The 26,784-nt window shown below is 45.3% G+C and overlaps 1 protein-coding gene across 5 annotated transcripts in view; it reads right to left on the bottom strand.

Moving 5' to 3' along the window:
• FSTL4 (follistatin like 4) overlaps positions 1-26,784 on the bottom strand; it is a 421,165-nt gene that overhangs the window by 210,802 nt on the left and 183,579 nt on the right. For all 5 annotated transcript variants that reach the window (XM_055233411.2, XM_063611586.1, XM_055233409.2 and 2 more), the window contains exon 4: positions 735-983. In XM_055233411.2, the coding sequence (XP_055089386.1) occupies positions 735-983 (249 nt within the window). The remainder of the gene's footprint in view (positions 1-734; positions 984-26,784) is intronic.

Genomic DNA, 26,784 nt, shown 5'->3' with positions numbered 1-26,784 from the left:
AAGCATCTGGGAGCCATTGAGCATTTTCTTGGTGCAAGGCACGGTGCTAGGTGCTAATACATAAGCACATAAAACAGCCATAGCCACTGCCCTAATGGCTCTTACCATCTAGTGGGAGCTGGTACTTCCCTTCTTTTCTGACTCAATCTCAGCCCAAAGCATGAATCCTTGGCCCCAGCTCCACAGACATGTTCTGATGTCCATGCAGGGGCTTCCTTGTCTTGCTCAGAGGTGTTCTGGACAGGCAAGACATGGGATGCCTTCCCATCAACAACTGCCCCAGACCAGAGTTTGTGTCCTGGCCATGCTGGGAGCCATTGTGCTGGTGTCTGCCTGACCACATTCTATGCACGGCACAGCCTCCTGATTCATGGGACTGTGCAGAAGGGTAAACATGGTCCTTGTCACAACCTTGCAAAGGCCCATCCTGTGTGGAGACCTGGGTAGTGCCCTGTTGCCTGGTCCCTAGTGAACCTGTACCAGCCAGGGTTTAATTTGACCTGCCTGGATTCTACTCCCCAAGGAGCTTCCTCTAAGGGCAGGGGTCTCTGGAGGTGGGACACAGAGTATGCATCACCAAAATGCCACTGCTGCTATTTTGTTACACACCAGTCTTTGTCTTTCTTTCCTAAACATATGTAACTTGTAGACTCAGCACCCAGGTCACTTGTCAAAAAGGCATTGGAAGATCCATCACAAAACCCAAAACCACAGGGCAAGGGCCCTGTTCCTACCTTTGAGGAAACAGTCCTTGCTGTGGGTGACAGTGATCCTCTTTCCCAGGAGGCAAGCAGCACGGTGGAGCTTACAGTGGTTTTCATAAAACCTCCCATCAGAGCCGCACACAGGTACGTAGCTGGGCCTGCATGCCTCCAGGCACTGGCATTCGGGCTCCCCTGTCTTCCTGCTGAGCACACACCGGCTCCCTCGGCTGCAGAACTTCTTCCCGCAGGAGGCCAGCAGCTCGTTGTGGCTGGAAAGCCCTGCCAGACACACAAACACAGAGGGTCAGCTACAAACACTCAGAGGGTCTGGGGTCAAGGGCTTCCTTTGTAGCTCACAAGCAGACTCCATTTGCCTATACAGCCAAGCTACTCAAGGTGGGGCCTGGGGGCTTGGGGTCTCCTAGGGAGTCCCTGTCCCTCCATGAGGTGGCCATTGGTGCCAAGAAGGGTGTCCTGCCTTGCAGAGCTCAGGTTTCATGGCTGACTCACTCTGAACATCTGAAACACAACACCTTTCCATCCTAGGACCCAGCTAGGGGCTTTTGATAAACTCTTGGTTCTTTCTTAGGCTTACTTTTCCTGCTTCTAGTTGAAAAATGAAACACCCAGCCATTCTGTGCTCACAAAGAAGCACCTTACACCGAAGGACAAAGCCTGCTACTACTGCTCCCAGGCTCACAGTCAGCCTCCTGGACTAGAGGCCTATGAAAATCAATCACTTTTTAAAAAAGTGGTCCCCCCCACCCCTCGCCTGCAATACCTTTTCCTTCCTTCCTTCTTTTCCTTTACTGTGTCATGACTTTGGACCAGGCTGTGTACTAGGCACCTTAGAGGTCTCAAAGATGAACAAGTCATGCCTTTCCCTCTTTCTGACTTTGTCATTCTGTAAGGTGGTGACATGTATGCAGATCAGGCAAAGAGCATGGGAGCCAGGGAGCTAAGTTTGGGAGAAGTAACTGGGAGTGGCAGAGATCACGGAGCGGGTGATGTGTCAGTGGGCCCTGCAAAGGAGAGAAGGGTTTTCCCAGAAACACAGCAGGCTTGAGCCAAGACTCCTCCAGCCGCCCTGTGGGTGGCATTTGCAGGTCTCAGGTAGAAGACTAGATGTGAGTAGGAGTTTTGTAGTGTGATTTCTGGGAGACTTGGAGAGAGCCAAGCAGAGAAATTTAGGTACACTACTGTAGGCACTGGGGAGTCACTGCAGGGAGGAAATGTGGCATAAGAAGAAAGTCATGCTCCAAGTATTCAGGATGGGGGTGGGGGTAGCCGAGGCAGGGAGACCAGAGGCTGGCCATTTCCTTGGGGGAGAATGTGGTTCTCCATGACACATGACATCAGGGGAGATACCAGCAGCCTTTCCCCACCGCCCAGTCCTTTCTAGCACAATGTTGCAGTTATGGGCAAGAAGGCTGAGCCCCTGGAAATGGCAGCTGCCACATTGCTTGAGTGTCCCCTGCACCCTACAACACCCACAGTGATCTCAGGCAGCAGCACCCAGAGCTCACACACAAAGAGGGCAGGGCAGCTGGAAAGGGCACGTTTAAGTGAAAGGCGAAACAGGCGTCCATCACCAACATCACACTGCATTCTGGGAGTCTGGAAATGAGATAATCGGCACATGTCACTGAAGGTACAGATGGAAAGTTGAGAATGACACAGGGACACCAAAAGACAACTGAAATGTGAATACAGATTTTTATGGCCTCAGAAGACTTTGCTTTAAGTGTTAATTAAATCTCCATCAAAATACTCAGCAAGAGAGAATGGCCCTAGTAATCATGACTGAACTTTTAGCCCTGGCTCCTACCCATGGGATTAAAATATCTAAGCAAAAAAGAAGAAAAAAAAAAAGAAAAAAAAAAAATCTCTTTTTCTTGTTTTTGGTTAAGTCTGCTTTTCATCATTATAGATTTGAAAGGAAAAAAAATCAGTTATTGGCAGATTAACTGCTTGATTCAATAATTCATTTAAATTCCTCCAGCCTTGGCAAACTAAGAAGTATTGACTTTTTCTCGAATCATAATAAACTAGAAGGTCAAATATCTCTGAGCAGTGTAAAAGTGCAGATCCTAAGCGGCCAGGAATCTCTTTTATCCACTTTGCTAATTGTTCGCATGTCACCATGAAGGCCCAGTGGCATTCAGCAGCCCCTCTGCACGCCTTTCTGTCAAGGTTGGCGATGGTGGGGAGGGAAGGAGGCGGATGGCAGGCAGGTGCCTGGCAGGGAGGCCCTGGTCTGGAGGCCCCCCACTCACGTGTTTATGGCCGCTTTGCCACGGAGCATATTTGATTAGCGTGATTCTCCTGGGTTGTTGGAAAACGGGTTACCCTAGAAAGTGCTGGTGCCTACTAGAAGAAACTAACAGCTCTGAAAATATCAGCCTTTGTTTCTCTCTCAAGACAGGGCCAGGACGCAGAGCGTTGCCATCGGATCACCGTTTTAATAACCTTCCCATGCAGATAGGATTCAACCCACTAATTGCCCATTTTGAAGAAACAAGAGGCAAAGTCTCTGCGCCCTGGACTCTCCGAGCCTGCTTCAGAGCGTGTGCCCTGGCCCCACTGCTCTCTCCCTCTGGCTAAACCAGCTCCAAGTCACCTTGTAGGCATTTCCTCTATGAAGTGCTTGCTACCAGCCCAAGTCCAAGTGTCCCTCTCTGAATCCTCCTACCCCAAAGTGCCTGCCCTGCTCTGGCCTCAGGAGGCCCCACAGGTGCTAGGCCTTTCTGCTCATGTGGCCCCAGTATACTCAGGTTTTAAGAAATGCAGAAATTTTCAGAACTGATCTCCTGAAGGCCAATTCAGTGCAGTTAAGAAGCCAGGCTAGGGGCTCGGATGGGGAGGGTGGTGAAGCCTCACACATGTTGACCCGGTAGGGGTACATTTTCCCTTGCCTTCTCCAAAGTGGGCAGGAGGGAAGTGGAAGGATGGAGGTATGAGGGGAAGATGGATGTCTGTGGAAGTGGGTCTTCTGGAGTAAAGAGAACTAGAATCCTGGAGAAGCAGAGTTGGAAGGGGCTTCACAGACCACCTACTTCATCCCAGGCGGCAAACCAAAGCCAGTTCACGGGGGGCTGGGGGAGAAGCTACTTTCCCCAACCCGCTCCTTTGAAAGCTGTGTGTCCAGATGTAGTGAGCAGCTCTGAGGCCCAGCGTCACACAGGGCAGCAGGCGCCCACATTTACTTAGCCTGCTGGGGAGGCTCCCATGGCCTTCCCTGCAGGCTGTACCGAGGGGTCAGTGTTAAGGAAACACTGGTGCCAACCTGTGGCTGCTGAAGTTGTCAAGAACACTCAGGTTCTCCCTGACATGGAAATTGGCTGTCGGCAAATATTTGATTCCTGATTACTTGCAATTAAGACAAAAGTAGCATGAAGGCCCTGCATATGCCCTTCACAATGGCCCCACAGAGGGCTGAGAATACCCTGGGTTGGGGAAGGCCCAGAATCTGATCCACAGCCACACAGATGCTGACCCAGGAGTGGGCTCCTCATTAAACAAGCCCCTTGTTACCACTTCCTCCTTGTCATTAAAACAGAAAGAATTCCCCACTCCTACCACGATGGTGATAAAACAGTAATGGGAAAGGTAACCAAGTGAGACTACCAGCAACTGCCTATAGTATTTATGAGGACAACCACAATGCATGAAAAGTACAATGTGCTTAATTTATAGTCATCAAGAAAGCCATTTACTCAGGTTAAAAACTGATCATCTTGCCAAATAAGCTGCTTTTCACCACAAATTAAATTTACTGAACATGGTCAGAAATGGGAACTGTTACATTAACATTATGGCGGCAGGAGAAACAAGTCTCTTGGTACCAGTTGGTGCTAAAGACTCCCTCTGTGATCTGAATAAGGATTTTCAATAAGAATGTCACATACCCAGGACTGCCGTGAACTGGGAGCATAGATAGGTACAGGTCGTGCAGTTGAGCGGTTGTGAAAGGCAAGCCCGTCTGACCGCGGTGGAAGGCATAAAAGGAGGCTGAGTCCTGAGATGGACCCCAGAGAGAGTGAGTCTACATCCACATGGAGCAGGAAGCCCCTCCGTTGTTCTCCCACAGCCAGCCACAACCAAGAGCACAGACAGTTGGGTAATTTTGCTTCCAAACTCTGACTCAGCCTCTGTAACCGCTTCCTGGGCCCAAAGAAAACTAACGAGTGCTCCCTTCTCAGGGACAGTGCCCCAAGTGGCAATGAGGGAAAACCCACGAGCTCTTCCACTCTTGGATGCCAACGGCTTGCTGGCATGTTCTTCCCAACACAGCTTTTCTGTGTCTGAGACCTCATCTCCAGCTTGACTATTGATGACAGCCCCGTCTCTCCTGACAAGGCCTTGGGAGCTCCCTGCTTCCATCTCAGCCAGAGGTTCTGCCTAGGCCTCCTCCTGAAGGCTGTCAGTGCCCCCAGCACACGACCTAGCACTGAATTCCACAACCTCACCCCAACTCACTATGAAGCTTCAATGAGGTGATGGGTTGGCTCCAAGGAGACCACTCACTGGAAAGCCCAAAACTGGCTGAAAAGAGCAGGGCGTGAATGCAGAAGACCAGAGGCAGTGTGTGCAGCACCAAGAACCTCAAGAACCTCATCTGCCACCTGCCACGAACCCTGGCCCAGCAGAGCAGCTGTCTCCAGCTTCTGCAGACAGAGGTACTTGTCCAGCCAAGTGCCTGCCCATGGGCAGATACAGCCCCTTACACATGGCCTTATATACTTTATCCTCCAGGTACTGACACACCAACACACAGGGGAGCGGCAGCCCTCGCCTGGGGTCATGGTTGGGTTTCTTAATGACCCAGAGCTGAGGCTTTGCCTGCGGAAGAGCCATGTGCATGTAGCCATGTGCAGATATGTGGGGTGCGCATCCAGGGATTGGAGGTAACGGTCCCAGTATTCTTCCCCGCTTTAAGGTAACTTACACCCTCACACGTGGTAAGGTGGTCCAGGGACAGAGAGTGCCTGTCAGTGTTGACTCTCTCATTGCAGAAACCACCCAAGTGCCTGGTATGCAGCTGCAGAATTCAAGTTTGTGTGAGAACCAGGCAGAGGCCCGGCGCTCCAGTCCCATGCCACATCTACCCTAAGATGGGGTGGGTGGTAACAATGGGGCACTTCCGGGGTGCCTGCCTGCCAGCTCCCCACCATCTATCTACCCAACAAATATTTACTGAGCATCTGCTATGTGCCAGTCCCAATTCCAGGTGCTGGGGATTCAGACAGAATAGGCTCCTATCCTCAGGGCACTAACGTGACAGTGTAGGAAGACACACAAGAGGGTGAACTGGCAAACAGAAAAACAAGACAAGTGTAGAAGGTGTTAAACGCGAGGAAGGAAATAACCAGGGTGCAGCAGCGGGCACACTTTACTCTGGTGGTCAGGGAAGCCTCTTTGAGGAGGTGAGATTAGACCTGAGACCTGACAGTGAAGATGGCAGAGACCTGGGGGAAGGAGAGAGTGGAGCACCCTTGGGTGCCCTGGAAGCTGGCATGCAGGGAGAGGAGGCCTGGTATAAGAAGAGGCCTGGCTCCTAAAGCCCTGCTCCAGGGTAAACATCACCAGGCAGACTCAGTCTGCAGGGAGCTGTGAGGCAAATGCAAAGTTTCACTCTGCCCAACTGTCCCACCTGGGAAGTGGGGTGAGGCCCTGCCACCCCACCACTCAGCCCTCTCAGCTGAAAGAGGTCTATCCTCTTAGAGGCCAGAAAACTCTCGGCACCCCTCAGGGCTGCTGGTGGGAAGACAGCAGCCCTCTCTGAGCTCTGACCACAGGCCACCTTGGTGAGGGCATCCACACTCCTAGATGCCCTGGGTGCTGGGACTGTGTCAACAGGTCTACCTCCACCCTGTAATGCCTCATTTATATTCAAGGGTTGGGATGAGAATCTGTGATTCCTCCCAAGGACATGTGTGTGTTAACACCCAGCCAGAGAAGGCCATGTGTAAAGTGACTATTATTTAGTGAGGCAGGCCCACCAGGCACCATGCTAAACTCTTAGAATCTATGAGCTCATCTGATGCTCACTTAATCCTCCTTAAAGCTCTATTAAGTAGACACACAGGCCCTACTCAGCACATATTTGTGGCATGAATATATGCCCATTTTACAGGTTAGGAAACATGAGTCAAGTGACTTGCCTATGGTTAGACAGCAAGTAGGTGGTAAAGCCTAGCTTTGAATCAGTCTCACTCCAAATCCCTTGAACTTGGGATAATCTGCTCAGTTGCTGATATGGTCTCTGCTTCAAGGAACTCATGCCCGGAGGATCTAGATGTCCATAGTGTGAGCTTCTCCAACATCAGGATACACCCACACATCAGCAACCCTGGCCTGCAGAATAGCTGCTGCTCATCTACCTCATGGACACATAGCTTAAGGGCCTAAGTAGCAACTTCTCTAAAGGCTGGAGGTTTACAGGGCTGCAGAAGGAAGCCCTGCTTGGATCTGTGAACATCACAGCCCAAACTCACTCCTTGTCATGCATGGACACCTGTCCATTAAGCCCCTTGCCTCCCACTATGATGTTTCCAGCTTCATCACCTCCCTGTCTCCACCCCTGCTATTTTGCCTGAAAACAGACAGGTGACTGCTGGGCAGATGTGATGTACTCTCAGTGACCACAAGTGATTTCAAACTCAACTGGTGGGCACAGCCTGTATGCTGAGGTTCTTGTGCACTTGATGAAAGCAGTTTGACCAGTTCTGAAAGACTTGACCATATTCTCCAATCCCAAAGCTCAACAGAAACACGTGGTTATCCACTGCTGGAAGGTAATGCAACCTGCCATGCATAATGTTTACAGATCCTAACCTGAGGTCTGACAAATTGACTTCAAAGTCAGAAATGCCTGGAACAAGAAGAGAGAAGGAACACCTTTCATCTGTCAGGAGGCCTCTCAATTCTGCCAAAAGAGTTTCTATCTAACCAATTTGTATCAAACCAAAGCACAAATAGGTTTCTACATATTGACTAATGTCCCTGGGCACGGCTTTTGGAGGTGGTTATTTCTGGTCACAGTTGAAGATCAAACACCAAACACAAGTGCCAAAGCATACTTTTCAAAAACTTAAAAATGTGACTGTCAGGATAATCTAAAGTGAGCATATGTTAAAGCTGGGTTTGCCTTCTTCATGAGAGGGCCCACAGTGCCGACGCTGATTCAGAGGAGGACTTGAGGAGCCACGTGGGCACTGGAGAAAGAAGGTTGGGATGAGATGCCTAGGCTAGGCACACAGTAGGTGAGTGATCTGCCGGGTGAGAAAACCACAACCTTTCGGGTTCTCTTTTCCACCAAAAAGAATCATGTGCATTTTTACTGGGAACAAATGTGCAAGTTAACATGTCACTGCACAGTCTGGGCCTTTAATCAGCGGTAAATTGTGAGTTGAACAAAGACGTAACTCTCTAGCCTGGATCGGTAAATAATCCTTGGGCAGATCTGGTAAACAAGGTCCCAGAGGGAGGACTTGCCGCCCTCTCTTTCCCTTATTCCCAAGTTTTCGATAATTTTCTCAATACCACCCAAATCCCTACAGTAACCAGCGTTACCTGAGGGAGCTGCCAAGGACTCTCATCTCTTTCTTCTGCCTGGAGCATCTTCCTTCAGAGCCCCCAGCCTCACAAAAAGACCCCAGAAAGGGAGGAACGTGAGGCTCCAAGCCACTTAGCTGAGACTTACTGAGACAGAGAGAACTTTCTCCTGGGAAAGGCCGCTGGTGGAGCAGAGGGAGAAGGGGCTGGAGCCAGAGGCCCTGCTGCTGTGGCGGGAGCTGACGGAGCTGACGATGCAGCTCCTCTTCACTGAGGCGGGGGTGGGGGGCGCGGGGTGGGGTAGGGGGAGTGCTGCAACAGAACTTCCTACAGTGCTTCTGTTAATCCCACTGGGTCTCAAGTAACACAGTAACACAGTAAAACCTTGGCCTCCGCCCAGTCCTGTGCTCCTTCACAGTTGATAGCTGTGTGAACCCAGGCAAGGTTCCACCTTCTTTTCCCTATTTAAAAGTGAGGATAACAATGGTCCTTACGGGACTGCCCCTTACAGGATTGCTTTGAGGATTACATGAGATAATCCATGTAGAGAGCTAGGCACTTAGTAAGTGCTCAATTCGGACACTCTGAATTGGTGAAAGGTTGAATAAATAGGACTGGAAAAGAAGTAGCCATTTGGTTTTACTGATTCAAGTGCATGAACATGTGGGGTAGTTGCTGTCTTCGGGAGGCCAGCCTTAATGGAAAGGTGAACATATTTATATTGAAAGTATTGAATGGTTTTTAAAAAGGCAGAGTCAAAATAGCATGCTTCAAAATACGCCAAGGAAATGCTTCCCTTGCAATTTCCCGTGCGCCAGGGCTTCACTGGACCCTTATAAACTCTGCCCGGCTTCCAAGGTAGGGGAGTCTGAAATTATACATTCTTAGGGCAAAGTGACTGGAACTAACTCACAACACAAACTGCAGGCTCCACTCAACACCTAAGGGCAGTGTCAGGTAGTCACCAGGGCCGCTGACCTGCCAGAGGAACCCTGGAGCTCAGTTTCAAAGGCATCCCCCGACCTGGGCCCAATGCCAGCATATCTTGCAAACCTCTCAGGCTCACCTGCTACAGACAGGTCCTATGGTTTCTCCTCCTTCTGGGAGCCCTTTGCACTGTGTGTCATCTCCCCATCTACTGTCTGTGACAACAGTGGAGCTACCTGACTCACCATTTCCAGAGCTTTCCCCCCAGCCCTCCCAGGTCTCCTCAACCTAAAGGAGGCTGCCAGCCTGCTGGCCTGAAGACCCCGCTCCTGCGGTTCCTTAGACAGAACAGCAGGCCCTGAGGCAGGGCCCCAGCAGTGCCTTCACAGCTGCTCAGAATTCCAGGCTGGGCGTCAGGCAGTGTCTGTGGTTTCAGGGCTGGGACCAGGCTCCACTTCATTCAGAGCTCAGCACCAGGCCTGGCACAGATCGGGCTGGGTGGAAGACTGAATGTGATGAAGACACTGCAGAGACCCAAGATTGGCTGGATAGAGAGCTGAGTAATCAACCAATGGTTTTACAGAAACAGACATGGTCACAGATTGAGTGGAAAGAGTGGAGACTATAGAAAGCCCTCGGTGGGAGAATAGCGACCTAGGACCTACAAGGCGTGTCTCTTTCACATGCGAGCCTCAGTTTCCTCATGGGTATGTGAGAGGGCTGTATAGAGATCCCTGAGATGGAAAAAATCATCCCACATCTGTGAATTGAGGATGTACATCAGAGCCTGTGTTTTAACTTGGATGTCTTTTGGCTATAATAAAACTGCACAAACCTTTTTCTTTTCCCTCTATTTGTCCTATCAAGTTACCTCAACCGGCTTTTGAAGGGTTATTTTGGAGACCTTCTTGGGAAGAAAAGCTGCATAAAAATGTCAAGTACAATGGGATTTCTGCCCTTGGGAGAGTTTCTTGTACAAAACGGCTTTGTTTTAGAACACTTCCTCCAAATATATTCCTACCCCCGAGTTCCTTTTCTTTGCCTAAAGCCTCTTCAGCTGGCATCTGTCTTATTCCCTGTCACCAGCCCTCATTTTTCCTTCAGGTACTTAGCTCCTTCGTCACTTTCTCCAGCTCCTCTGGGCTCCCTCCATCTTGGAGCCAAGGGGACCAGATGTTGCTGCTCTCCAGGGTCTGCACTGTCTCGCTGACGCGCCACTACGCGGGTTCTTTCCTGCTTTTCCACCAGCTAATGATTCGAGGCCGTGACACCCCAGGCTGCCTCCAATTATTTCAAGAATCACTGTGGAGTTACTCTGTGAGCCGCCGCGATGCTCCTTGTCACTTTATCCTTGGAGACTTGCCAGCAAGGATGGGGAGCTAAATTCTTCCAGGACCCTTTACCTGCCATACAAGGGCCGCCCCAGCCTGCACCTTGCCTTGGTTGGGTCACTGGTCATTGATGTGTCTCACAGTAACAACACGCTTTTCTCTTTCATTCTACTTTTAAAGAAAAAAATGCGGGCTCAGTTAAAATATCTAATATGAGCACAAAAAACTACCATTTTCTAATCAGGAGCATTTCAATTTCTCCTCTCAAGGATCTGCCCTTGTCTCTCAATGGGATTATCAGCCATAAAAACATGCACTGGATAATATCAAGACAAAGCTTAGTAACAATATCGGACAATTTGATTTCATCTATTCTCAACTTCAATCCCCTGGCTCAACTGAGCCAAGCAGTGGCTGAGGCCTCTGACAGGTGGGCCTGAGGGTTCTGGGAGGCTGGCTTTCCTGAATGCAAGGGTGGGCTGGTGTGCTCTACCCCTGAGTCCAGAAGAGCACGTGGAGACCAGCGGTCTCCACTGGGGCCTGACAACCTGTCTACTTCTATGAGAGGCTCACAGGGTCAGCAACTGCCCTGTCAGGTACTCTCTGTGAGACCACCACTGCCTTAAGGTACTTCAGTGTTGCCTTCAAATAGGCTATGGAAAAGAACCATATACACTGGGAGCTCCAGCCTCTGAAAAAATGACTAGAATTACAGCTACTGCAGGGGAGGAGTGACACCTTAAATAGTGACAACAAAATACCAAAATGCCACGAGAATCAAGCACAGCACAAAGAGGGTTTTCGAGGGAGCTATGATTTTTGAGCCAACAAGAAAATCAGGAGAATTTCAGGAAAGAATTTAAGGAGATAATGGTCACTATTAAGACTTCAAGTCTTCCAAGGTTAAGAATATCAGGGAAATTTAAGGAGAGGATGGTCACTATTAAGACTGCAGTCTTCCAAGGTCAAGAAGAAGACATATCTCAAAATCTAGAGTGAAAATAGAAATAAAGAAAGTCTTAAAATACAGTAATAATTCCATTTAAAACTTTAAGGACAAAGAAATAGAAGAAAACTCCTTAAACAGCCAATCACTAAGTGTTTCCAATTAAAATCAGGAGCCAGACAGGGATATTTGTTATCATCATTCTTATTCATAAAGGAAGTATAATAAGACAAGACAATGAAATAATCATTAACATTTGGAAAAGAAAGACAGCTAACAACGATCTCTTTTTGCTGATTATGTATCTGTATACTTAGAGATCCAAGAGACTCCAGTGAAAAAATATTAAAATTATAAGAGAATTATGAAACTAGTTGGACAGATGATAAATATTCCAAAATTAATCATTCCTGTCAACAGTAGCAATAAATAATTAGAAGTGAAAAAGGGAAAAACCGTCTACTCATAATCATGGTAAAAACAATAAAATATTAGTAAACAAATTTGACAAGAAAGCCACAGGACCTATATAAAAAAAGACTATAAAACCGTATTGAAGGTCGTAAAATAAGATTGGAACATTTCTTATTCGTGAGTAGGAAGACATTCTCATAAATACACAAATTTAATGCAATCATTTTAGACTTAGATAAAATGATCTTAAAAAGTTCATCTGAAGTAATAAATGCCCCCAGATAACCAAGAAAAATAAGAGAAAGAATACTGTAGGGGGATGTGCCTTCCCAGATACTAGAACATTCAACCCAGAAAGCTGCTGTGATAAAGTCAATATGAGATCAACCTAGGAATAGGCAAATCAGTGACTGCAGATTTGGCAATAAAATAGAAAACAGGATCCAGAAATAAATGCCAATGTATATGAAAATTAGATGTACAACAAGAGTTACCACTCCAGTGGGAAAATGATAGCTCTCTGATAGATGATGCTGGGGCAACCTGCTATCCACCTAGAATGAAACAACACTGGAAACCTTTTCCACACCACACAAAAAATCAAATTTGAATAACTATAAATGTTTAAATTATTCCTATTAAATAATGAGTAGACAGAAAAGAACACTTCTCCACTCTGTGGATGGCTGAAGCATTAGCATACAACAAACGGATGAATCCATTCATTTAAGGAAAAAGAACCGTGTCTTTCATTTTGAATTTTTCCATGAGTCCCTCTCCAGTTCTATTCCCTCATTGCCACTCAGAGATAGTCATTAGCCTGAATTTTGTGTTTGTCATTCTTTTGGTTTATCTCACCTTTGTGTTTCTATGCAGTATGTTGTTTTACATGTTTTTGAACTTTATATAAATGAATCACACTCTGTGTACTCATCTGAGACTTTCTTCTTTCGCTCTCCCATGATATTTAGTTACATCCATGTCTGCATATAGTGGTGATTCATTCATTTTCCTTACAGTACCCTCACATAAACATGTTATTTATTTAGTTTATATTAGATTGTTTATTTGCCTTTTTCTGTGGTCCTCTTTCTCTCTTTTGTTTCCTTATTTTGAATCAAATACTTCACCCTGATTTTCTTCTTCTACTCATATAAAAATTAAATATCTCTTTTATTCTTCTGTTTATCTCAAATTTTGAAATGTATAATTAAGCCAAAGTCTATAATCAACACTTTAACCCTCCCCATGAAGAACCTTAGAACACCTTAGAACCTTTCCTGACCTAACCATATGACAATACTGTATATTGTAAGTCTATCTTTATTCCTCATAATTCCTTCTTATACCTCAAATTCTCTTTATGTTTGTCTAAAATGTCTATTTTATCCTAATTTTAAAGAGCTATTTATGCTGTTTAATTATTCTTACGTTCGTGTATTTTTTTTCTTTCAACTTGATAAACATTTTGTTCCCCTGCCCTCTGGCTTTGTTGAGATGTTACCTGATAGCCTTTTCATTCCCTTGTAGGTAACCCATTTTTGATGTCTGGATAATTTTAACATCTCCTCTGGTTTTCTGCAATTTCTCTGTGATGCAAACACGCATATTTCTTTGCATTTATTCTGCTTATCATTCATCAGGTTTCCTGAAAGTGAGGATTTCTGTCTTTCATCAATTCTTGAACATCCTTACCTACCTTCCATTAAACGGTATCTCTATTCCATTATTTTTCTCCTTCTTTCCCAGTATTATAATTAGACATATGCTACAAATTTTCATTCTATTTAAGTATCTCTTATCTCTTTCACATTTCCCATCTTTGGTTTTTCTACGTTGCATTCTGTATAATTTTTTCAAATCCATCTTCCAGCTCTTAAATTACCTCTTCAGCTATTTCTAACCTACTGTTACACTCTTCCACTGAGTTCTGAATTTTGAATTTTCAGAAGTTCTTTTTAGCCATTCATAAAGATGATAGGTCATTTGTATAATCTCTTGATTTTCAATCATATTTTTAATTTTTTTAATATATTAAATATACACATTTTATATTCGGTATCATTTTGTTATTCACAGATTTTGTTGGTTCTTACATGGCACTCTGCTTTTGGTGTTTTGATTTCTTTTTAAAACAGCTCACATTTTCTGGAAATTAATCTGTGAAAATTTTTTGAGATATAGTTTGGATATAGGCTCTTCTTGATTGTGCCAGGCACCCAAGGACTCCACCATTCTGGGTTAAACTAAATTTTATGTTTGAGATTTTTCAGGTTGCTCAGGTAGTTTGCATATGAGCTACAATTCCTTCTGGAGATCAGTTTATGGTTATAAATTTTTAAGGAAATTTCTCTCTCTCTACTCAGTGCCAAGATTTGAGACAGGAACATTTTCTTGCCAGTCCTTAGGACTGGGTGGATTTCTTTCTTTCTTGTTCACCCTTACACTGCAGATACAGTACTTGAGGGGCCCAGGTGTATATATATAGGGGACTGGGAATGGGAACCTTCCACATATGCCCACCTTGGGAGGACCCTGGGATTTGTCCTCGGTATCCTGAGCCACGGTGGGTATGTAAACCAAAACCAACGTTCACCTAGTTTGGCAAAAGCCCTCAAGGTAAAGTCAGTCTCACAGCTATCTTACCTCTCTGGATTCCCGATTTCACTTGTATTTTTAGCCTCTAGGTAGATCTTATTTTCTTACCAAGCACATCAATGTTTAAAAGGATTTAAAAAATATTTATCTGCCATATTGCCAGAGGCAAAAGTCAGATTATGACTTTTAAAAATAGAATCCAACAATTAAAGAAACACTTAGAGGTAAATACAGGGGTATTATTTTCAACACAGCACCATTTAGCCCTTTGGAGAAGAGACAAGAACAATTCCTGTTGCAGAAGAACCCCAGGAGCCTGGGTTATTGCCAGACAGCCTATTTTCATTTTCCTAAGCCCACCTGCATGTTAAAAGCAAGTTTAAACTCTCCTGCCACCAGGAATTTAAACAATAAAGAGGAGCCTATTAATGGGGTACAATGGAGGGAAAAAATGGACACATTTGTTACCAATAACCTATGCACCTCTCTTCCACCTCCAAACCCAACATAGAAGCCCTTAGCATCAGTACTTTCTTTCTTCAATATGTAGATGTGGCTGGCTACAAATACAAGGTCAGTGACTAGTTCCTTTTGAGCTACTTCTGATAGAAGAAATCAAAAGACTGAGTTGAGTTTGAAGTATCTTCTGAGCAGGCAATGCCTTGCTTTAGGCAGGCCCACCACAGTGTGGGTCTTGACCTACATTGTCATCTGATCTCTCATCTATGTTGGTCAGGACAAGCCTGTTTGACTGTCCTGCTCTCCTGAGATGGTAGCAACCGAAAGTGAAGGCTTTACCCTCCACTGTCGTTGACATATTCCCACCTAAAGTTTGGACAAAAGTCATTCTAAGTACTGGCTCAGTCTTACTTATGGTGGCAAAATTAGACAATCTTAAAAATCAAAATATTCTTCTGAGCAGGTCACATTAACCAAAACTAAATTATCTTTGATTTTTGTTAATATACTTAGATCTCAACTCTAAACACATAAGAATGACGTTTGCCTTTTTTTTAATTCCAAGGAGAGGAGATTCTAAAAATGTTTTATCTTCAAAAAGTCATAATAAAGAGGAGGTGGCAGAGCATGGTGGTGGCCAAGTGGGGGTCAAAGCCATCACAAGGAAAGGGACATCACAAGTGGGAGGGTGGCTTCGTCGGTCTCTGGTAGCAGCTGGGGCGGGTGGTGGCAAGGTGGGATTAGGTGCAGGAAGGTGGCTGAGTGGTGCGGCAGCTTGGCAGGGGCAGGAGGTTATTTTATATGCAGGAGAATCTAACAGCACATAAATATATTGAGGACAGTGGGAACTAGGTTTTTCATGGAAGAAGAGAATGACAAATATGAAAAGAGGGAACACTAGAATGAACTCTGTGGTTGGACTGGCATTGGAGGTATTGAAGTGAACTCACGGTTTATAGCTCAAGATACATGTGTATGTGTTTATGTGTACATAGGTCCTTATCCCTGCTTTCAGAAAGAATCTGCAAGCAGCAAAACCCCAATAGCAAGGAGCACGTTTAACGATCACATCTTTTCTTCTCAAAATAGCTCACCACTAAAAAGAACCAAGGCTCTTTGAAAAAATGGTTTGTTCCAGGGAAGGGGCAGGGAAAAAATAAGAATAGCCTGGAACATCTTGTACCAGAAAGTAAGGAATCACTTAAAGAATCATGAGATGCATCAAAAAGGACACAGAAGGCAGTCTGAAGAAGCTCCTACTGGCCAAGTCTGGGACATTTTAAGCATGAAAATCGTAAGGATCATAATGGGTAATAGCTTTCTGTCAATTTGGTGGAACTGATTTTTAAAAAGTGAACAAATAAATGGGGACAAGAGAAACTCTTCTTTACAGTAAATTTTAACTTGTAAATGTAGAAGAAATGATGGAAGTAGAACATTTTCATTTGGCAATCACAGTACTAGTTAATTCTAGTTACAGAATTGAGACATGTTAATATTAGCGGGTGAAAGAGAAACAACAGATATTTACATAGTCTCAAAGTATCTCATCAGAAAACATTTATTACTTTTATACATTTTATTACTTTTAAAGAAAAACAGGACAAGTTTATAGTGGAGAAAGCTGGCAGGTATCATTTTACTCAAGTGATCAAAATTAACATTACCAATGGTGTCACCAGTTGACATAAACTCCTACTTGATGGGATGTGGGGAGAAGAGCTCGGCATAATTTCAGAAATATTCTTGCCAAAAGTTCATGAAGAAACATCAGACAAACTCTAATAGAAATAAGTGGCCTGTAATTCTGAAAACTGCTAAGGACATAAAGATCAAGGAATGACTCAAGCACTGTTCTGAATTGAAGTAGGCTGAGGACAGATGACAGCTAAGTGCAATGAGTGCTCTGGTTTGAATTTTCTTTCTATGGAGGACATATTAAGACAGCTGGCAACATTTGAATGGGGTCTTTAGGTAAAGGATGTGGGGAAGTTCTGTGTACTGTACTTGCAGTTTTCCAATAATATTGAACATACTTGAAAAAAATAGGGCATCCAAAATCGCATACACAGAATTCTACTTCTAACTAGGATATAGAAGTTTGAAAAAGATTGTTGCTCTCATAACAAAAAATGCCAAATAAACTAAAATTCATATCTTTTTAAAAGCCATGGGGCAGTAATGAAGGAATATATGTCTAAGTCAATCATATTCCAGAGAAGAACAAGTCTTTAGTAGAACTGATATACATAACATCTGAAATAAAGGATTAATTGGCTTCGATAAGATTAAGAGCTGACTGGACATAGCAGAAAAAGGGATCAATAAATTCAAAGACAGGTCAACAATAGAAAAGGCCCATACTGAAGCACAGAGAGAAAAAAGAATGAAAAAAAATTAAACAGATCATTAGAGAACTGTGGGACAATAAGAATAGGACCAACATACATGTAATTGGAATTTCAGAAGGAGAGGAGATAATGAATAGGGCAGAAGGAATATTTGAAAATACATTGGCTAAAAATTTACAAAAGTGAAGAAAGACAACCCAATATCCGAGGCAAGGAATCCTCAAGAAAAATAAATACAAAGGAAACCACAAAGGCAAATTATTATCTAACCACTGAAAACCAAAGATAACGAGAAAGCATAAGCAGCAGCCAGAGGAATAAAAGACACATTATTTTCAGGGGAACAGTAAGAATGAGGTTGCAGCTGGGTGCGGTGGTTCACGCCTGTAATCCCAGCACTTTGGGAGGCTGAGGCAGGTGGATCACTTGAGGTCAGGAGTTTGAGACCAGCCGGGCCAACAAGGTGAAACCCCCATCTCTACTAAAAATACAAAAATTAGCCAGGCGTGGTGGTGCACAACTGTAGTCCCAGCTACTAGGGTGGCTGAGGCAGGAGAATCTCTTGAACCCGGGAGGCGGAGGTTGTAGTGAGCTGAGATTGTGCCACTGCACTCCAGCCTGGGTGACAGAGTGAGATTCCATTTAAAAAAAAAAAAAAAAAAAAAAAGAGGTTTCACTTATGATCAGAAACAATGGGAGCCAGTAGACAGTGAACTAACTTTCCACCTCAAGAATAAAGAAAAAGTAAAGAGTGTACCAAAAGGAAGCACAAACAAGAAAAGTAAGGAAAAGACATCACTAAACTAGAAAATGAATAATAGAGAAAAATCAGCAAAGCTAAAATGTAGTTCTTTAAAAAAATTATGAATGTATAAATTCTTTGCAAGTCTGATCAAGGAGAAAAAAGATGGATATTATAAATTACCGATATCAGGAGTGAAAGAAAGAGTATTTCTATAGATATTACAGACATTAGAAATTATTAGGTGATATTAGAAATTTTACACCAATAATCTGACGAATTAGATAAAATGAAAAATTCTGTAAAAAGCATAATTCATGAAACAGGTCAATATGCTCATGGATTAGAAGACTCAATATATCTAAGATGTGGATTCTTCCTAAATTTACCTACAGATTGGACACAATCTCATTCCTAATACCACCAGACTTCTTGAAAAAAATCGACAAGCTATTCTAAAAATTATATGGAAATGGTTATAGAAATAAGGAAATAAAGTTTATATAGAATATGCAAAACAATCTTGAAAAAGAACAAGTTTGGAGAACAAATGCTACCTTAACTCATGAATTACTATACAACTACAATAAATAAGACCATGCGGTACTTGAATAAGGAGAGCGACTGAGAGGCCAGAAATAGCGTTATACTATACGGTCATTTGACTTTTAAGGACACACATTCATTGAAGTATAACTGACAATTAACTACACCTATATACAGCATACAATTTGAAAGGTTTCGACATATATGTACACCCATGAAACCATATCACAACCAAGACAACAAACACATCACCCAAGATTCCTCATGCCGCTTTGTAACCCTCCCTTTGCCCTTCCCTGTCCCTCCAACCCAAGTCTGATCTGGTTTTTGTCATCAGACATTAGTTTGGATTTCCTATAATTTTATATAAATGGGATCACGTAGTAGATGCTCTTGTTTTGTGTAGCTTGTTTTACTCAGCATAATTATTTTGAGATTCATTCACGTTATAGAATACATCGATAGGTTTTAGCTTCATTAAAAGTTTGCCATGTGTCAATAGTTCATTCCTTTTTTAATTTTTAATTTTTATTTTTTGAGACGGAGTCTCGCTCTGTTGCCAGGCTGGAGTGCAGTGGCGCAATCTTGGCTCACTGCAACCTCCCAGTTTAAGTGATTCTCCTGCCTCAGCCTCCTGAGTATCTGGGACTACAGGCACGTGCCACCATGCCCAGCTAATTTTTGTACTTTTAGTAGAGATGGGGTTTCACCACATTGGCCAGGATGGTCTCATATCTTGACCTCATGATACCCCCGCCTCAGCCTCCCAAAATGCTGAGATTACAGGTGTGAGCCATCACGCCTGGCCAGTTCATTCCTTTTTATTTCTGAGTAGCATTCTACTATATGGATATACCACAGTTTGTCTATTCATTCAACTGTTAATGGACATTTAGGTTGATTCTGATATTTTACAATTTCGAATAAGGCTGCTATGAACATCTATGTACGAGTATTTTTACGGACATATGCTTTAATTTCTTTTGGGTAAGTAGGTAAGAGTAGAATGGCTGGATCATACGGTAGATGTAGGTTTACTTTTTAAAGAAACTGCCAAACCATCTTCCAAAGTGGTTGTACCATTTTACATTCCCATCAGCAGGTTATGAATGTTCTGGTTCCCCCAGATCCTTGCCAACACTGGCTATGGTCAGTCTGTTAACTTTTAACCTGTTTAAATTTAGTGGCATATTACTAAATGCGTAGTGATATATCACTGTGATTTCAATCTGTATTTCCTAATGACTGATGATCTTGAGCATCTTTTTATGTGCTTATTTGCCATTCATAGGTATATATCCAAGAGAAATGAAAGACTATGCTCACAAAAGGACACATACAAAAATATTTATAGAAGTTTTATTCATAGTAGTTCCCAAATGGAAACGAACCTAATGTACATTAACAGGAATCACAAAACAAACTGTGATGTAGTCATACAATAAAATACTACTTAGCAATAACAGGAACAAGCAATGGATTTTCCCAGCTACATGGATAAAACTCAATGTTATATTGAGTTTGAGTCAAAAAAGCCACAAAGTTTCCTTACTGTATGGTTCCACTTACATAAAATTCAAAAATAGCTAAAACTAATCTATGATGCTAGAAATCAGAACAGTGCTTGCCTCTGTGGGAGGGTTGACTAGAAAGATCATTTTCTAGGTTGATAGCAATGTTTTATATCTTGATTGAGTGATGGTGTATATACATTTGCTGAACATCATTGACAAAAATCTATGGATTTAATTGTATGTAAATTATACCTTAATTTTAAAATAATTCATATTCAGGTTTTACTTTTAGTTCAAACCACACTTGTGATTAAATAATCTCAGGTGGAAATTTAAGAAATCTTTTATTCCTCCCAAATCTTAACGAGCAATCCAGGGCTTCACACCTGTGCAGGCTGGCAGGGGCTCTGGTCCACTCTAGGCTCTGAAGATGATGGGGGCTCTCAGACAGGGACTACTGTGCAAATTCCCTGACCTCAAATGATGGTGCCACCACGGCAGCAGGAGCAAGAAGACAACAGGGACCTGGTGTGGTCCGGAGCTCCTCAAACTGCAGAAATGCTTCTAACACAGGAGAGGGTCATAGAGCCATGCTGGTGGGCCCTGTGTTCGTGGCTGCAGCCAGAGCTGGCCCATGGGTGCGTGGCTGCTAGAATAATACGGGGGACCTCATTCAGAAGGGCCTCGAGCTTGGGGCTTACTGCTGGGGTTCTTGTCTTGAAATGCTTGCTGATCCTCTTTGAATTTGTGTTCTATAAGAGAAGGGTGACGGGACGGTGGAGAATGTGCCAGGGCTTGGAGCCTCGGCTCATGTGTGGCCCTGACTCTCACCTCCTCCTCAGCGTCCCAGGATGGCTCTCTGCTGCCTGCTTCCCACCCCTATCCCCTGGGTGGCCTCCCCCACTCACCCCTGCTGCTGCCTTCAACCTTGAACAGTGACCTGGTCACACTGGGGGAGGGAGCATTCTGCTATTGCCCTCCACCCCTGGCAGGGGCCTGGGTGTGGGTATGGGTGAGGCAATGGTTGGGCCCACACCACCAGGCATCTCAGGGCGGGGCGAGGGGATGGCTGTCGCTGCCCAGGCTGATAGCACCATGGCGCATACAGTGGGCCTCTTGTTCACCTTCAAGTCAGGTTTTGAACACATCCTGGTACAGGGGTTGCAAGCTGCTGGACGTTGTCTGTCTGTAGAGGGTTGGGCAGTGGGCCCAAAGGAAACCCCTAGCTGAGGCTCTACATTTGCCTTTTGCAGTGGGTCCCACAAATTACGTGGCCAGTTCTGGCTACAGCCACTGTCGGAAGACTCTCCAGCCTGCTGTCTGTATACTTTCCCTTGCATGATCCCAGGCCCGACAGCTGAGCATATGGGATACAAGTTTCCGCATTCTCTGAGCTCTTCACTTGCCCTTGTGGTGTGCATTCCACAGGGTGGCCATTGCCCTAACGGTGGGTAACACTGGCAAGCTGGTCCAGGAGGGGGGAGCCATTTCCAACGCCTTATGTGCTCTCTTCAGAAATGATCTCTAAGTGCTACTCTCGGGAGGATAACAAGTGAGCCCATCCTGCCACCTTGAATGAGAGCCCATAGGACACAAAGATTGGAAGCAAGCTCCTTTGGGTGGGCATCATGATCACTCAGTCATTCATTCATTCATTCAGATACCTATTGAGTGTGTGCCAGGCCATATTCTAAGTGCTAGAGATATAGCAGTGAACAAAACATACAAAAATCCCTGCCTTTATGGAGCTTATATTTGAGTGGAGGAGACAGGCAAGAAGTGATAAGTACCACGAAGAAAGAGAAAACTAAAAAAGGAGATGAGGAGTGAAGGGACAAGGGATATTTAGATAAGCTGGTCAGGGAGGGCTCTTGGAGGAGGCAGCCTTTCAGCATTGAGTGAGGGAACAAGCTGGAGAGGATCAGAGTCCAGACCAAGTGCCAAGTCCCTCGGGTGGGAGTGAATTTGATGTTTTCAAGGAAGAGCAAGAAGGATGATTGGGATGAAGGAGAGAAGAAGGATGTGGGTGAAGATGGGGTTAGAGGCGAGTTGGGGACAGAGCAGCAGGGCTGGGTGGGGAGCTCCAGCTGCATCCTAAGTGTAGTAACAAGCCACTGGTGGATTTTAAGCAGGAGAGTGGTACAATATGATCTATGTTCTTACAAATGCATGCCGGCTGCTGAGTGGAGGATTGACAGAAATGAGGCAAAGGAGAAGCAGGGAGGCAGCCTAGGTCTGAGCAAGAGGGCAGGGCCTGGACTGGGGGGCACTGAGGAAGAGCAGAGGGCTTGGTGAGACAGTGGAGGGTAGTGTGAGTGAAGGAGGCGGGGTAAGAAGGACTGTGTAGGTTTGCGGCTGAACAATGAGGAGGATGCTGTTTACCATTTACTAAAAGGGGGAAAATGTGTCAAGACCAGGTTTGGAAGGAAAAACAAAATCAAAGGATTTGTTCTAAGTTGTCCATGTGAACCTGGAGCTCAGGAGGGCGGTGTCCCTGGAGATGCAGAAACGGAAGATTTTAAAGTCAAGGGATTAGATGACATCACCTAAGGAATGAGAGTAAATAGAAAAGAAAACAGTGTCATCCTACACAAATTACTCTTAGACAATTATCGAGCATGGTAATTTGTGAAATTTAACAATTCTATCTCTACATTAGGAAAGGTATGTTTGACTTGAAAATATGTGTTTAATTGGGTCATTCAGACCACTTCAAAACTCTTGCCACGTTTATTTCGTTTTTCCTTTATGGCTGCAAGTTGTAATGTCTTAGAAACAACACCCAAGCCCCTCTGGGCTGAAGTGATTGTTCTGATGAATGAGGCTTTTCGCCGTCTGAGAGAATGAGGCTAAATGAACAAGAAACAGGTCAGTGCTGTGCAGGCTCTGAACGGCTGAGCTCTAGTTTTGAAGTTTCATTTGTACAGTTGCTGTCTGGGGGAAATGGAAAGAAAAAGAAAAGATCCCCTGGCATTTCTGTCACAACAGGTTGGAGCTGGCCCACTGGCTCTGTTCTTGGACTGCACGAATGAATGGGTGGCTTGTTTCCTGGCCCCTTTTGACTGCTCTGCATTGCTCACCTGGATGAGGCGCAGCCCTGAACTGGGGTCTTGGGACATTTCCAGTATTCGTTGACATCAGCAGAAACTTCAGTCCTCAATGCATCCAGGCGGTACCTCGTGCTGTCCTGTCTGCCAGCTAGGAGCTGGAGAAGGCCCATCCTCCCTCTGCCTTGCTCTCTTGGGTCCTTCCTGCCCTCCTTCCAAGAGCCTTTCACAGCACTCTCTGTGGAAGAGGCCCTCAGCCTCCCTCCTGGAACCTCAGCGGTCAGGGTTGCCCAATTCTGCTGCTATGTGAGGAGTTAGCCCCTGCTACAGGAGTGGCGGAGTGGATGGGGTGACAGTAGTGAAGGCAAAGGTGGCTGTGGTCATCGAGGGGTGGTGGGGATGATGGCGGTGAGGTGGTGGTGATGGCTAATGGTGGTGGATGCAATGGTAGTGGTGACGGCAGGGATGGTGGTGGCTGACGGCAGTAAGGATGGCGATCGGGGTGGTGACAATAGACATGGTTAGAAACAGCTCATTTTCTTCCCCTCTGAGAATGAGTACAGACAAATGACTCATGACTGAGGCCACGGGACTACTCTCTGCACAGAGCAGGAAGAAGACAAACATAACTGAGTATAACTTTGTCACAACAGAGTACTGAGTGTGTGCACAAGACTGGGCGTGCACGTGCCAGGACAAGTCCCTTGGTGCACACAGCGCACGTGAGCTGGAGCCCAGCATGCAGCTGAGGAACAGCGCTGGGGTCCTGGCGGTTCACCAGCTTACCACCAGGTGTCGCTGTATGCAGGAGGGCAAAGGGCACTCGCAGACCAGCAGGGCCGAGCTGGGCTCTGCAGAATCGGACTGAGCTCCCCGTGGGGAGACCACATTCTGTCTGACGCCAGCAGAAGGAGTGCCTGTCCCCAAGATTTCACGGGACACCTCAGACCCGAGTCATGCAGCAGCTCCGAGGCAGGTGGTGTCCCTGAACTTTCTAGCCGTTCAAAGTCAGTGCATATCCAAGCGTTTGCTGAGTGATTCTGCTGCGCGGGTAACCAGCCAGACCTGTGAACAGTGCAGGAGGCCAGTTCGGAAGTTATCATGAGACGATCACCCAACGTGATGGAAGTATCTCCTGGGACCGGCTGACAATTTGGGAAGTTTACAGAGCACTTGAGAGAGACACAACCCGAGGGGGCTGTTTTGGAGATGGGAGATAAAAAGAGATGATATTTGTATTCAATACCTTAGAGACAGGAAATGACATGTTTTGTGAGCTTTGCATTTCCTAGCAGTCTCTCAGATGATGGTCTTTAGAATGTCCAGGGGCACCTGGGTTCTCTACAATTTCCCTGGTTGTGCTGACACTCAAGCACTACAGGAATACACGGTGGTGTCCTCTGAGAGGCACCATGGCACATCTCAGGCCAAGGGAAGCCTGGTCTGGACAGGGAAGCTGGCAGTGACCATGTGGTCACTAGGGAGCATTCCCATAGCTGGGCTCACTTCTAAATACCATGTAAAGGAGAGAGTACTGGCTTTGGAGTCTAACGATCTTGAGATCTTGAGTCTAATTCTCCCATCTGGAAAATGGGAGAATAAGCCTTTCCCTGAGGCCCGCAGAGAGAAGCACATGCCACAGTGAAATGTAAGGCACTTAGCATGGTTCCTGGTGCACAGTGGGTGCAGAAAATGCTAGGCCTTTCCTCCCTTCCCATCAAATAGATAATCTAATCAAAAGAAAATCTGTAAAAACAAAACAAAAGATATAGCAACATTTCTTATGTGCATCAGACTGGGTCTAACCATTAGACTGTGGATTAACCTATTTCAAGTGAGTATTAATAGAAAAGACCTATGGGCTCGCATGTATTGCACATTTATTATGTTCCAGACACTATAAGGACTTGATGTAGATTTTGTTACCGATTTTTGACAACACTTTATTATAAAGTTTTTAGTTTGTAAATCTTTTTAACATTAAGATTTCTTCAAAGTGACCTAAAAAAAAAAAAAGTACCTTAGCTAAGTCCGAGGTTTGTCCTAGGAGCTGCTCTCAAGCCGTTTGAATGGCCTGTCCCAGCCTGGTCTTGTCTCCCAGCAGGACACCCAGAGCAAGTCAGCCAGAGGCTGGCAGAGATAATGCCATCCCCAGGTGGCAAAGCTGTTAACCGCACATCGCCAAACCCTCCAGGCCTGAGGTTTAACAATGCCCCACAGCAGGAGTTGTGCTGAGATATTAAGAAAGAGACATAAGGGAAAGCTATTTCGAATGTGAGTTCAAATTGTTCAGCAGAAAACCTGGAAAAGTAATTAGCAGAGTCTTGTGAGGAGAGAATTAATGCCCAGTTGACCTCCCAAGACTCTGTAATATCTGAATTTCCACTGCTGGAGATTCATTTCTTTGAATAGCCCTTCTGGGTTCCTCTCTGAAACTCTACATTTGAACTTTAAAGTTAAAGCATTCATTAATTAATTCACTCATTGAATGATTCTGTGTTCCTACTATGGGTGAGATGCTGGGTCCTGGGGACACAGCACAGAATAAGGGAGATATGGATCCTGCCCTCAAAGCTTATGATCCAGTTTCTGGCTGTCATATGTAGCCATGTGGTTTGTCCACTGCACGATAAGCCAAGTGGCGGATGAAATCCAGGAGCTGGTTGGGTCCAAAGGGAGAACAGGGACGTAGGAAAAAAAGTCTGTATTTGAAGTTAGGGTGAGGAGAAGGGAAGCAGGAATGACGTGGGGGGCGCTAGTCTTCCCGTCCAAGTGCTGAGGACGCCCCTGGGCAAGACCCTTCTCTCTAGGCCTTGGCCTTCTCCTCTTCCGCATATGGGGAGCTGGAAGTGGACCAGGCTTGATTTCCTCTGTAGCTTTCACCTTCCTCATTGCCCCAACATCCCTGAGAGTGTGCCTTTGATCTCAAAAGAAGTCATCTTTCCCAGTTAGGAATTTTTAGAGCACAGAGTGTGTTAGCAGAAGAGTGAGTGTTGTCCTTCAAGCCTGACCGAAGGAAAGTCTTTCCCATGAAGGGAGGACACAGGGAGCAAAGGATAGCCGGGAGTCTGAGGATGTGAGGGGGGAGACCTGCCTCCATGGCCCTCCTGAGCTGTGCTGACCTGCAGGACCAGTGGCTTGGGTCTCCTGCATAATGAGCCCATGTCACGTCATGGGGGTTTTGGGCAGATGAACAGTGCTGCCTTGCCCACTCTGCACTCCCTAATTGGAGAATGTCATGAAGTTGGTCTCCAGACAGAGATCATTAGGAAGAGACTAACAATTCTGATCAGTCATAACGCAGCTCTCATGGCCAATTAGCAGCAGAGGAAACTGAACTGTACCGTGGGTTGGGGAATGATCAATGCCGGCATTGTGCATTCTGGCAGGGTGGGTCACTGGGTGGCTGGGGAGTGGAGGCAAAAGTAGTGGAAGTGGTGGCAATGGGGGCTATGGAGGAGCAATCTCTGGCTGGAGGCACAAGCCTCAGTCCTGTTATTTCCCAGGCAGACAGTCGGCCAGTTCTGCTTTAATAATGCACTGATAGAAGCTCCAGTTCCCTTCTCTAGTTTAGCAAACACCACTGCTACCGCAACCCAGAACACAAACCAGGCTAAAATGTTTCCTTTTTCTGAAAGTCAGCACAAG

Source organism: Symphalangus syndactylus, chromosome 11 (assembly GCF_028878055.3).
Source record: "Symphalangus syndactylus isolate Jambi chromosome 11, NHGRI_mSymSyn1-v2.1_pri, whole genome shotgun sequence".
Taxonomy (NCBI): domain Eukaryota; kingdom Metazoa; phylum Chordata; class Mammalia; order Primates; family Hylobatidae; genus Symphalangus; species Symphalangus syndactylus.
Note: the sequence above shows the minus strand (reverse complement) of the source record. Positions and strands in the feature narration are given on the sequence as shown.